At 33.9% G+C, this 14,196-nt stretch overlaps 1 protein-coding gene and 1 long non-coding RNA gene across 2 annotated transcripts; both read left to right on the plus strand.

Moving 5' to 3' along the window:
* The first annotated feature begins 2,307 nt into the window (after positions 1-2,307).
* On the plus strand, positions 2,308-8,728 carry LOC108227313 (shaggy-related protein kinase eta). The gene is made up of 12 exons (XM_017402392.2): positions 2,308-2,561; positions 3,415-3,507; positions 3,790-3,849; positions 3,931-4,203; positions 4,285-4,359; positions 4,435-4,491; positions 6,330-6,470; positions 6,576-6,626; positions 6,707-6,802; positions 6,905-6,988; positions 7,236-7,337; positions 8,144-8,728. Exons 1-12 carry the CDS (start codon positions 2,466-2,468, stop codon positions 8,219-8,221), a joined length of 1,206 nt encoding a protein of 401 aa, XP_017257881.1. The 5' UTR covers positions 2,308-2,465; the 3' UTR covers positions 8,222-8,728.
* A 1,707-nt stretch (positions 8,729-10,435) lies between these two features.
* Positions 10,436-12,732, plus strand: LOC135147048 (uncharacterized). The gene is made up of 3 exons (XR_010284412.1): positions 10,436-10,853; positions 12,096-12,154; positions 12,523-12,732. It is a non-coding gene; the product is annotated as an uncharacterized LOC135147048 (long non-coding RNA).
* Positions 12,733-14,196: the final 1,464 nt, after the last annotated feature.

Below are 14,196 nucleotides of genomic sequence, written 5' to 3' on the forward strand. Positions count from 1 at the left end.
CCCAGACCCTGTTTTAAGTAGACCCGGTAAATTTTTACACGACACGAAAATTTAGTGTTTGTGTTTGCATTTTGAGTACACGACACGAAAAGGTACACGACACGAAGTACACGACTGAGATGTCGTGTCGGTTTTGTGTTTACCCTTCGGATACACGACACGACACGAAGTACACGAAATAAATATAATTTAATAGTTAAATATTAATATTTAATTATAAATATGTATATTTATAATAAATATATGTATATTTTCTTTTAAAATAATACATAGTTTATAATATTGTAAGTGTAAATGATTTAAATATATATATTTCATACTATTTTGTAAATTTTTTGCCTAAAAATCTAATATTTACATTAATTTATATATTTATTTATATTTATATTTAAATTCGATTTTACACGAAACACGACACGAGAACGACACGAAAACGGAGGTACACTACACGAAAATACACGAATGCTAAACGGGTCGGTTTTGTGTTTGGCTTTTGAGTACACGACACGAAAAGGTACATGACACGAAAGTACACGATCTGCACGAATTGCGGGTCTAGACATCGGTACTTCGGTACTTGCTGCTGAGCGTCTTGCTTAGACCCGGCAAATTTTCACACGACACGAATACACGACACGAAAATGACATGAAAATTTAGTGTTTGTGTTTGCATTTGCATTTTGAGTACACGACACGAAAAGGTACACGACACGAAATACACGACTGAGATGTCGTGTCGGTTTTGTGTTTACCCTCCGGGTACACGACACGAGTTACACGAAATAAATATAATTTAATAGTTAAATATTAATATTTAATTATAAATATGTATATTTATAATAAATATATGTATATTTTCTTTTAAAATAATACATAGTTTATAATATTGTAAGTGTAAATGATTTAAATATATATATTTCATATTACTTTGTAAATTTTTTTGCCTAGAAATCTAATATTCACATTAATTTATATATTTATTTATATTTATATTTAAATTCGATTTTACACGAAACCCGACACGAAAACGGAAGTACACGACACGAAAATACACGAACGCTAAACGGGTCGGTTTTGTGTTTGACATTTGAATACACGACACGAAAAGGTACACGACACGAAAGTACACTATCTGCACGAATTGCCATGTCTAGAGTTTTAAGTAGATATGTTTGGTTTGGTTTGTATCATGTGTTTGAAAATAAATGGAGAAAACCACGGTACACTTGCCACTGTTTCTGAAAAAATAAATTTGTAAATACGTGATTTAATACTACTACTTTATTGTATATAGAATAAATTGCACAAAAGACGTTGCATATTCGAATTTTGGGTGTTACACTTACCCACATTTTTAATATCATGGGAATTCTAATTTTATTATAATGTGTATATTTTTGTCTTTAATTTTTTAAAGTGCATTTTCATCTTTTATAATTCATTTATTTCACAAACACATATTTAATATTTTTTAACTTCTAACATATTTAATATTTTTTAACTTCTAACGAATTAAAATGTCAATATCTCACTGACAAACTAGAAAAATACAAGAAATACTTAAACGAATACAAAGTACACATGTTATTTTTATTCATCATAATTTTAGTAATAGTAATAAATTCTCTTATATATATATTTATTTTTTAAATCGAATAATTTCAAATTTCCGACTCTTTATCCAATTAATATATCAAAATATATCATTACTCCTTATGTCTCATCAGGTTTTCTTTATGTTATTTTTTGGCACGCATTTTTGAGGTTCCTTTAAAGTATATTTACATAATATATTTTCTTAAAAAAATTTCTGAAAAAAAAAATTAAATTTTTATTAGAAAAAAAAAATTGAAAAATACGTTATAAAACTATACTCCCTCCGTCCCACCAGATTCTTTACAGTTTCCTTTTTGAGATGTCCCATCCAATTCTTTACATTTCAAAACTTACCAAAAATAGTAAATGGGTCCCACCACTTCCCAACTTTTTCTTCCTTTTCACACTACTTTTACTCCCTTTTCACACTACCTTTACTCCACTATCTCTCTTTTATACATTAAAAAGTGATGGGTCCCGCCACTTCACCCACTTTTCTTTCTATTTTCCACTACTTTATACATATTTCTTAACCTCCGTGCCCAAACCAAACGTAAAGAATTGGCTGGGACGGAGGGAGTATTATATTTTACAAGAGACTCAGAGTCGTACAAACAATGTATGTAAAGACGGAGGGAGTTTTTTTTAGTATGATGGTACAGTTACACAAAATTTGATAATTCCGTCATTTTTGCTTTTTTTATTGCTGCATATACTCATACTGCTCTAACAAAATACATACAGGCGAAACAGTATATATGCACACCATTTATAGACACGGAAACATAACGGAGAGAGTGAGTTCTCAGTTCAGTTGTATATTACAAAAAGGGTTTTAGAGAGAGAGAGAGAGGGAGAGAGAGAGAGAGATGGCTTCTTTGTCTGAGGAACCTCCGCATCCGACTGAGGACAATCGTGATTCTGCTGCCACCGTTCCTTGCCGGACGGAAAATGACGCTAATAAAGTACTTTTATTACTCTCTCTCTCTCTCTCTCTGCATCTTTACATTTCATATAACTTGCCACTCATTTCGAGGTTTTAGGTGTAATTTTGAGCTGATTAATCTCGATGTTTTTTGATCTCGCTCCTAAGTCTATTATTTCACATATTCTCTCTATCTCATTGTCTAAAATGTTTTTGTTTAGCTACATATGATTTGTTATTTTTTGATTTAGTGTCAATTAAATTTATGATATCATCTGATGCTTTGTTTGTTTGTATAAAACTAGCTAGGGTCCTGTTTGAAACTTCATATAAAGGGAAAGTGTGCTATTAAAAGCAGATTATAAGAATAACCCTAGATGTTGATGCATAAACATTTATACATAACTTCCTATATTATTTGATGCTAGAGCCTAGAGTAATTACGAGTTTGAGTTGCTTACAAGTTTTGCATTGCAGTGAATTGTGGCCGTCTGTGTTGTTTGGTTTTCTTTTGCCCGAGCTAGTTTTATTGTTTTTAACCTTGCCGGGATTTTGAGTTTCCTTTTTCAGTCCTCCTTTCATTCTCTGTACTTGAATCTGTTTAGCATTGCTTTGTAATTGTTCATAAGTGATTCTCTCTTGTTTCATATGCAAGCTTTCTGGCATGTGATGCTTGCTTGAGAGGTGTGGTTATCTCATTATTTTTATTCTCAGAGTATTTATGTTAAGACTTTGTTACTTTGCCTCCTTGTTCCTTGACAAACACGGACACAGATCTCTTTTATGTTTTCTGTTTATTTGGGTAGTCTATTCTGTATAAGAATTTTCATGTGCATAACATACATATGTTGTTTCTGTAATACATTCATTCTTTAATCTGTCTTGTTTTACAGGAGATGTCAGCTGCTGTTGTTCAAGGAAATGATCGAGTTGATGGTCACATCATTACGACGACTGTAGGCGGCAGAAATGGTGAACCGAAAAGGGTAAACACCATTAATTTACCTTTGTATTATATGCTAGTTCATAGTACTCTTTTTGTCAAAAGTATGTGATATATAAAGTTCAGTTACTGAGGAAATTAAAAATGCTTAGAATCTAGCTGCTTAAATGCTAATATCAGCCGGGTTTAGTTATGTACTTATGTGTCAATATTTAAGCTTGGTAAGTGAAGAAAATTAATATTGAATAACAAAATTATGAAGTGATGTTCATTTTTTCGAGTTTTATGATTCAGAAAATAAGATACATTTTATTTCCTGTTGCAGACACTTTCTTACATGGCAGAGGACGTTGTTGGCACTGGATCGTTTGGTATCGTTTTTCAGGTTATTTACCTTGCTTTATAACAACTTTTGCGGCTTGTATTTGGCCTTTTCTATGAATAGTGCGATGTCGCTTTTCTCCAGGCAAAGTGCGTGGAAACCGGAGAAACCGTTGCAATAAAGAAGGTTTTACAGGATAGGCGTTACAAAAATCGTGAACTGGAATTAATGCGGTTAATGGATCACCCAAACGTGGTTTGTCTGAAGCATTGCTTTTATTCCACGACAAGTAAAAACGAACTTTATCTCAATCTGGTTATGGAATACGTCCCCGAGACTATGTACCTGGTTCTCAAGCGACACATTAATGCAAATCAGAGGATGCCCCTTATTTATATCAAACTTTATGCGTACCAGGTAATGAACTCCTATGGCCACCCCTATGTTTCCAGATTATGTCCCTGGCAAATTATGCTCACAAAAGCTTGAATGTGTTAGATTTTTAGGGGGCTTGCTTATATTCATACTGTTCATGGTGTTTGCCACAGAGATTTGAAACCTCAGAATCTTCTGGTATGTGATAAAGACGTCATCTTATTTGTAATTTCGTTGACTGTTGACCTTAATTATTACTTTTTAACCATCCAGGTTGATCCCATAACTCACCAAGTTAAACTTTGCGACTTTGGAAGTGCAAAAGCTTTGGTATGCTTGCTTTTTATGCCTTGGTCTTACTTATGCAAAGTCAAAATTGTCATCCGCATTTGGAATATTAATGTTAAGTACATATATTTAGAATGGAATAATATCATTTTGACGATTAAAAGATTTGTTTAGCTAATGGAAAAGAATGGTTCCCTTTTGAATAGTAGTACATTTAAACCTCTTTAAAGTAATAACCTTGGAACCAAGGAAAAAAATTACTTGAATTTAATATGTATCGAGAGTAAACATACACCATCTTCATTATGTCGGGACCAAGAAAAAATATTATTTTGAACGGGGTTATTACTTTGTCCCTTATTACTTAATCGAGGTTTAATTGTATGCTGTTACAACTTACAATTAAACAGGAGTCATAATTTGAATCTTGTCATGGCATTGGTTGTTACTTGTAACTTGTAACTTGTAAGATCTTGGCCAAAATCCGCTTCTGAATTTTCAATAGGTGGAACAACCTCTCTTTTCTATTTAGACAAAAAATTTATATTCATATAGGATAACAAGATACTTAATAATCCTTTATTTTTTCAACCTAATCGCTCTTTTGATTCTGGAATTTTTGTTATCAAGATATTGTTTCTTTCTCATTTGTATTCCATAATAAAAAATGTCAATAGTTAGGATTCAAAAAAAAGAAAAAAAGAATCCGTTCATGGGATAATCTCTTAAATAACCAACTCCGTAAATTTTGACTTTGACACAGCCCCCATTCTTGGGTATTCGACCGGGTATAGGTATACTTGCTGCCCTCATAACCGCTGTGAGTGATGCCACAATCATGAATCATCGCATTCCTTTTTTAAAAAGATAAAAGATATGGAGGTCTGCCTTCTTGTTGCTGGATATCCCTTTCGTAAACATCTTATCTTTGTTTCCCGGGCCTCTAGTGAGTCGCAGATTTTGAAAAGGTCAATTCTTTGATGATTTCATCATACATGATTGAGTTGCGAAAACTTTTGGATAGGTATCCGACATCTGAACAGAATTCTTTCTGCACCCTAGATGGCGAGAGTCCAGTAGCTGAAAGCATCACTAGCTTACGCTTTGACCCGAGTAGCATGGGGGTGGCGTATTCCCTTTGGCTATATAATTGTGCGGTTTGTGGGAATTTAAAACCCGATTTCCTCCATAAATTCTCTGATCCAAATGGCAGAGAAGTTTCCATATTTATACCAAAGTGATACATTCTTGAAGGGTCACATATTCTTCGTGTTGATCAATGATGATTACAATATCTGGTAACCCCGTCATATATTTATTCCCGCCCAAATATGTTTGCGAGTGAGATAATTGTCTGTTCAACACGGTCGTGAAAAACACGATCGCCTGCCAACAGAAGGTTTTCTGCGTTCAGTCAATCTACACAGAGTGAATCGGTCCCTAAGGAAACCCTGAAAGGGCTGCTGTCCGATGGGAGACTTCATTAATGATTAAGAATGGCCACCCAGGATTCTTGTAGCGTGTGATATACGTTGTTGAGAACATTTTTCTGCGTTCAGTCTACACAGAGTGAATCGGTCCCTAAGGAAACCCCGAAGGGGCTGCTGTCCGATCGGAGACTTCATTAAAGATTAAGAATGTCCATCCAGGATTATTGTAGCGTTTGATATACGTTGTTGAGAACATTTGGGCTTTCAGGTTATTAAGTAATTGGTGGTCACATGCTGATTGTACTTGCGATTGAATAAGCCTCACTTATAGTTATTGCACTTTCATCAAATGAATTACCTTAACCAATAAATGCAATGTCATTATTAAGCAACTTCACCTAATTTTCCCGGTAGATCTTCCCTTGTAAAAATTGAATTTTTTGTATTCAGGTCAAGGGCGAGGCTAATATATCATACATATGCTCTCGTTATTACAGAGCGCCGGAACTTATATTTGGCGCTACAGAATACACTTCGTCAGTTGATATCTGGTCTGCTGGTTGTGTCCTCGCAGAGCTTCTCTTGGGACAGGTCCAAAAACTTGTGGCAGTACAGTAGTATACGTGTTTTTTATCATATATTTCTGAGTTATTTTACCTAAATTACTGACTTTATTGTTTCTTATGCTACACACAGCCACTGTTTCCTGGTGAAAATGCAGTTGACCAACTTGTAGAAATTATCAAGGTGTTGCCAGCCTGCCATATATTAGTCTATGTACAGGTTTTTCTTTACTTGATTTCTTACAATCGAGAATCTATGTACAGGTTCTTGGGACCCCAACTCGAGAAGAAATACGATGTATGAATCCAAACTATACTGATTTTAGGTTCCCGCAGATCAAAGCTCACCCTTGGCACAAGGTATGTCTTCCCCTAGTTGTGCCCTCATGAAATAATTTTTGGCAGTTGTTTACCACAAGTTGGGTTAGGTTTAATGGCAGCTGACATGGTTCTCCACGTCAGGTTTTCAACAAAAGGATGCCTCCTGAAGCAATTGATCTTGCTTCAAGACTCCTACAATACTCGCCAAGTCTTCGCTGCACTGCTGTAAGTTTAATTTTCTTCTTCTAAAATGTTAATATTACGTTGCATCATAACCTATTCAATAGTGAAAAAAAAATGAGGCATAACTTAAGTGACCTAATGAAATCATGTGTTGTTTATATTTGTGTGTCCACGATCTGTCTAGGACTGTACTGGCTGTATGATCTCTTCAGCAGAGACCCGTCTTTTGTTTCCTTGATTCTTGCACATATATCTCTACAAAGTAATTTTTCTTTATCTTATGCTGCAGCTTGAAGCTTGTTCCCACTGTTTCTTTGATGACCTACGGGATCCCAGTGCCCGCCTTCCAAATGGCCGCCCTTTACCCCCTCTGTTCAACTTCAAGCAGGAAGTATGCCTCTCAACTGTAACTCTATCAGTAATTCAGTATGCCGTTTGGGAAAATGTGATCTATTAATATTATTCTGAGTTTAATCTGACCTAAGTAACTTTGAGAAGCCTTTGAAACTTCAAGTTGGAATCATAGAAAATTGAACATAATCGACTATTTTATAGTGTGCTACGGTTAAGAGAAGAGAGTGATTCAAAAGGAAACTACTTTAAATAGTGATTTTCTTCAAAATTCATAGCTACTATAGTTTTTGAATATTCTACTTGATTCATAGCTACTGTTGAGCAGAATAAATGTCTTCTTGATTTTGAAATGTGGTCTCATTAATCAGGGCACAGCACACCATGTGATTGATATGCTTGTTATATGTGAATTCACAAAGTTGGAGAGGAAAGATGAGAGGGCAAATAAGTGTATCTTCTACATTATTTATAGAGCTGTGTTCTTTGTTTTTTCCCTGATGATGTTCTATTGCACACTTAAGTACACATGAACCCATACTGTTATTGGGGCTCGAACTGTCCAACTCTTATTAGTTATTACCATAGAGGGAGAGATATCCTCTATTTCTGTTTATCAAAACATGTAGGATATGTTTTGTCTGTGGACTGATACTTAAATGTTGTTCCTTGTGTCAGTATGAAAATATGAATGTTCATATTGTGGTATATTGTATAAGATGTTAGAAGCGCGTGGACCTTGCAGCTCTAGGTTGATTAGTAACTGATGCCAAATTTCATATCATGTGTCACCAGCGTTTCATTCATGTTCTAACTTTCTTGTACTTGTCTCCCATGTCATTGCAGTTAGAAGGGGCTTCACCTGAGCTGATTAACAGGCTTATTCCAGAACACATCCGGAGACAAAGTGGGCTATCTACATGAAAGAACTCCCTGTACATTGTGTTTATGATGAAGCTTTCAGGAATCTAGGAATACCAAATGTGGTAATACTGTTTAAGCTAGGCAGGTACTATATGTATTAAATAGTGAGTGTCTAGAGTGTTTACTTGAGGGGCGTTCGGATGGTGTATGAGTATGAGAATCGAGAATGAGAATGAGGGGCATGGGAATGACTATCCAAGGAGTGTGCAAGGGGGATTGAGGTTCTCATTCTGTCCAACAAAGTTGTTAATCCAAACACGGAACACATGGGTCTGAGGTTCCGTTTCCCGTTCCCGTTGACCAGGACCAAAGGCCCCTTGATGTTATCCTCAGTCTTTGTACTCAAATATATCAGTATTTGCTAAAACTTCTAGCTAATTATGTTGGGAATGTATTCTGGTATTTTGGTTATAATGTATGTAAATATGATAATAGACGTGTTGAGGTCTAGTTACCCCTATGGATATTTATCTTTGTGAATATATTTTTATCTTTGTGACTTGTGAAGTATAAGTGTATACCGAATGTAAGCTTTTGTGTGGTATGAGTATTATAAAAATGTTTAATTTATTTAAAAATTTCCGATTAATTTTTTAAAATATTCTATCGATTATATTCTGATTTGACTTAAAATTCTTGATTTAGCGATAATGTTTTTGATAAATCTTCAATAAATTCTCAATCCATAGATCTAGTCAGTTTTGATTTATGATTTTTTTTTTTGCAACCATGTCCAAGTACTGAAATCGATCTCAAACTTTATGAAAATCATTCAAATATAAATAATTCGAAAGAAGAAACTTGCACATCTTATTACAAATAAATTGTGAAGCAGAAGTATAATAGCCTAACTAGTTTCAAATTATTTTACTATGGAGGTTACAAAATTTTTGACTCGTGTATATTTAACCTCACCAAACGAATAAAAAATTTAAATAATATTTCTTATATAAAAATGTTTTGAAAAGTGAACACTTATTTTGTCACATAAAATAAAGTTACAGGGGTGTTTGCGGTGCGAGTGGTGCGTTTTTTTTCTAAAACCGCGAGACAACCGGCGCATACGATTTGAAAAAGTTCGTAAACCGTAACCGCACCGGGTATAAAAACCGCGTAAACCACACCACAAAATTGTGGTGCGGTGTCGTACGGTTTGTGTGGTTTATACATTCCAAATTTATTTTTACTTTTGAATGACAATATTAATATAATTTTAAACTATATATATTTAAAAATAATTTTTATAATATATATATATATATATATATATATATATATATATATATATATATATATATATATATATAGATATAGATATGTAGAGTTATGTACTCATAAAAAAATATAAACTAAAATATAAGTATAATAATGAAGATGAAAAGATTTCAACATTAGCAATTATTTTATGAAAAACAGTGTTTAATTTGTCGTCTTAGAACTTACCTTAATTTATATTGTAAAATTATAAATTTAGCTGAGTAACTTGAATATATATACACATAGAAGATAATATCATAATAAATAATCTATATATATAATATAAATATTTGTAATTAGAACAAAGTTCCATGTAGTCCACATATTTACTGTAGTACCGTAGACCACGTATGTTCTGCAACTATAGAATGGCATAAAAACATTGCAAAATGTTTATTTTGCAAATCATGTTCTATAAACATCATTATTTTGTTAAAAATTTTGACAATCCTAAACATTCTACAAATTAAATAGTGAAAAACACATTATTCTAGAAAACATGTTAAGTTTGCAGAACATATTTACATATTACAGAACATATGTGTTCTACTTGTCGAACATAAATGATTTTCAATATTTTTCATGAAATAGTGATATTTATAGAATGTATTTCACAAAATAACAAGTTTCATACATTTTGCGATGTTTTTATGTCATTCTATAGTTGCAAAACATACGTGGTCTACGGTACTACTGTAACACCCGTGAAATCTACAAGTATGATTATTTAATTTAATTAGTTATTGTGTAAAAAGACTATTTTATTAGTCTCATTTTTATATTTATAATGTGAGAAGTATTAATTAAAAATATTATAGCTTCGGGAAATGCTAGAAAACACATGGGGTCATATTGTGTGAGCTAGTCATTAGTTTAAATATGTATATACGCGAGAGCTGCGTTTATACGAAACATATAGTAAACGTGAATATTTATTTAACAAGTCGTGAATGAATATTACGTATTAACCGAGACGATTATATTAATTTTAAAATTTGGGGATTGATCTTGAAAATATTAAATATTTTAGTTATTCAATTATTCTGTACGATATTATGTTCGTGATTATTAAAAACCGATACGAGAATAATAGAAATCGAGAGTTTTTAATTATGCGAAGCGTTGCTTGGGATGCAAGCAACATTACTTGGTTGCGAAGTAATGTTAATTGGCGTCCAAGTAATCATATAATTAATAATTAATAATTAATTAAATGGTAATTAAAGAGATAATTGTGATTAGTAAATAGTATAAAAGCCAAAGGAATAAATCAAATATCACCGTTCTTGCACAAAACTAGAAAAGAGGTTCTGAGGAGAAGAGAATCAGCAGGAGAGATTTGGAGTCGCAGAAGGAAAACAAATCAAATACTAAGGTAATTAACTCTTTACCTAGTTTAATCAATAATAAATTGTTTATATGGGCTAAGGACCCACTTTTATATATACTCAATACCTTAATGTATTTGAGTAGTAAAACACAGATGCCATGCCTAGGCACTGTACCGTGACCTAATTGAGCAACACAAACATTTTTATGGCTTTCCTCCAAATTTGTGTAAGCTAAGAGTATATATTTTAAATTAGGGTTCTTGATAATTGGGGTTTTTGATTTATTGTTGTTGATTGAATTAATTGAGGTTGAGATTTGATTTGTTGGGAGAGAGCATTGGCTGGGAAGTATGAAAGGATGAAGGGAGGGCCGGAGCCCGTCGCGGCGCTACCGCCAGCGACGGCTCGCGGCGGCGGCGAGTGCAGGGGAGCGACTGAGGGAGTGAAGACCGGGTGTGTGTGCGTGGCTGTGTAAGGGTTGGGTGTAAGGTGTGTGTGTGACAGTGATGGCTGGAGAGAGAGAGAGAGAAGAAGGGAGGGGGCTGGGTTGGTGGCGGCAGCAAGCTGCCGGAGCGACACTCCGGCCGGCGAGGTCAGTGGAGGTGGAGAGATGAGGGAGATGAGTGTAGGGGCAGTCTGGTAATTTAATTAAAATGATTTCTGATAAATAATTCGCTGGGCACTAATTCGGTCTCGGATTGTAAAATAAAATTCATATTTAGATTCCTTGTGAAAAATTAGATGGAATGGACTCTTGAATCAAATGATTTGGATAAAAAATGACGGAGTTATGAGTGGTCAAAGTTTAGCCATGGGTGTTGACTTCGGGGAGAGAGAAACTAGATGGGTGTGTTGGAGAAGATGATGACGTGGCAGCCTCTGATTGGCTATAATATTGAAAATTGGTATTTATTTATTTTGAGGGATTAAATGATGGAATTATTAAAAGTGTAAAACATGAAAGTTTAAGTAAATAATTTTTCGGATTTAATGGTGAAGCCTAATTTTAGGTTCGAGAGATATTAAATAAATTTATAATTAGGGTGATTTATTAAATAATTAGTTAAATTGGTGGATTTAGTTAATAATTGAATGAAAATGATATTTAGAAAAAAAAATGATGAGATTTTTAGACTAATAACATGAGTTAGTAAGGAATATTTTAATCAATAATAAGAAAAGAATAAATGGGAAATGATCTAAATAAATAAGATGAGGAATTATAAGTAGATTTTACGAGATTATCATTTTAAGATTAGATTCTAAATTATTATTTTGTGACATAGAAAATTGATTAGCTGGAAGGCGTGCTTGTTAGTCAACTTAAATTGGAACGTGGTGCACTGTAAGTATATACTGTACCCTTCACTGTTGATATTTTGTGATGTTTCGGTGAAAAATTTGTTGATGATTTTCTGATGAGAAATGAGTATTCTTGCATTGATACTTGATGAACTGATGATGATGCTTCCTTATTGGAAGTAAAGCTAAACCAATTGTTTAGCTGGCCGGGATCCCAACTTGATGAATTGATGAACTAATCGTGCTTGAATACTCATACTCATACTCATCTTGGTGTGTGAAATTGTTTTGATAACTCTGATGAAATATTGATTTGGTTCACCAAGTTTTGTGAATAAAACTCAGTTGAAATGTACGTATATGCTTACTGAGCTTTATAAGCTCATCCCTTTTTATGTACTAACCTTACAGGGAAGAACTCTGGAGAAGGATATTCATGCAAGGGTAAAAGTGTGATGAACCGAAGTGCTAGACTTGATTGGATTTGCAAGTAGAAGTTTAATAGAAGTATTATGTAATCGAAAGAAATATTTGTGAACTTTTAGAAGAGTGATGTAAGACTCTGATGTAAGGTAAAATAAGCCTTTAAGTTATGTTAAAGTTTGAGATTATGAAGATGTATTTCGGTGTGTTCAGTAGAATGGCACCCCCGGGTCGGGTTGCTGAGGTCATCCCGGGCCGGGGGCGTCACAGGTGGTATCAGAGCTGTAGGTTCGAGAATCGGAGAAAGTAGGATTGAGACTTTAGACTAGTGTGATTTTAAGTTAGAAAAGAGGTCTAGGAGATATATGGGTCTTATTTGTGAATTTGTAGAATAAACTATGTGTTTAGTACTTACTATAACTGGAACTCCTAGAGTCAATGGGACTGTAGATCCCGTTGAGGCCAAGATATGGCTAAGAGAAATAAAGAAGACTTTTGAAATAGTTGGTGCCGAAGAGGATAAGAAAACTATCTTGGATGCTTATATGCTTAATGGAGAAACTAATTATTGGTGGGAAGCTAAGCAAGTTCTAGAAGAGTCTGGTGTGATATCATGGACCAGGGACAAAGTTATTATTAGAAAAGTATCTTCCCAAAAATCTAGAGAATCAAATAAAGCTCAAATTTCTAGAGCTCAAGTAAGAGAATATGTCAGTGGCTGAATACGAAGCCAAGCTAAGTTATCGAACTTTTGAGAATTTTCCGCATTAGGTAAATATGAACGAAAAGAAAGCTGGATGTTTACAGCTGTGCTTAAATCCCTGGATTCAGAATAAGGTTGTTGTTCTCGATATTTCTAGTTATGCGACGTTAGTACACAAAGCTTGTATCCATGAGTCGGGGAGTGAGTTGTTTGACAAAGAGAAAGTCGATAGGAAGCTGAAACCGTCGTAAAATAATTAAAATGTTGAAAAAGACCTTGGAATCATAATGTGAAGAAACCTTTTGTGAAGTAAGAGATGCCGCGAGCAGAAAATATAGAAAATATAGAATGAAATCAAAGGTTCAGGTCTCCAGAAATCGCGAACGTGTTACAAGAGAAACCCATTTGCTTGAGTAAAAGATCTGTGGAAAGAAAAGTTATTATGCCTCGAATTGTAAAGAAAAGTCAATACCCTTAGAAGAAGCGATGAATATAAAAATAGTTGACCGGGAAGTAACTACGGTAGATCAAATTTGTCTAAGTTGTGAGATAACAGTTCAAGAGCAATTCTTTTGAGATAAATCTTATTTTCTTGATATTTTTTTAATTTGATTGGGATGAACAACCCTATTTATAGGGGACGCAAGGTATACCTGTCTGTGTGATAGGAGTTGGATGGGACGCCATCACTTGTGTGTGTTGTGATTACAAGAAGGTTAACAACCTTTAGTAGTGTCTTAATTTGGACACGCAACACTAAGTTCATTTGATCTTATTGGTCTCCCAATCATCCTTTTATTTATGAAAGTTATTTTGAAAACTCATTGATTGGTGATTACCATTATGAAAGACTTTTGTATATCCAAGAAAGTTTTCATAATTCTTATTCCTTTTTTGTTCTTTTCAAAATGCTCGGGTTCCAAATCCTTGGATTTTGTTCTTTTCAAAAATACAGTTTA

This window comes from Daucus carota, chromosome 1, assembly GCF_001625215.2.
Source record: "Daucus carota subsp. sativus chromosome 1, DH1 v3.0, whole genome shotgun sequence".
In the NCBI taxonomy this organism is placed as follows: domain Eukaryota; kingdom Viridiplantae; phylum Streptophyta; class Magnoliopsida; order Apiales; family Apiaceae; genus Daucus; species Daucus carota.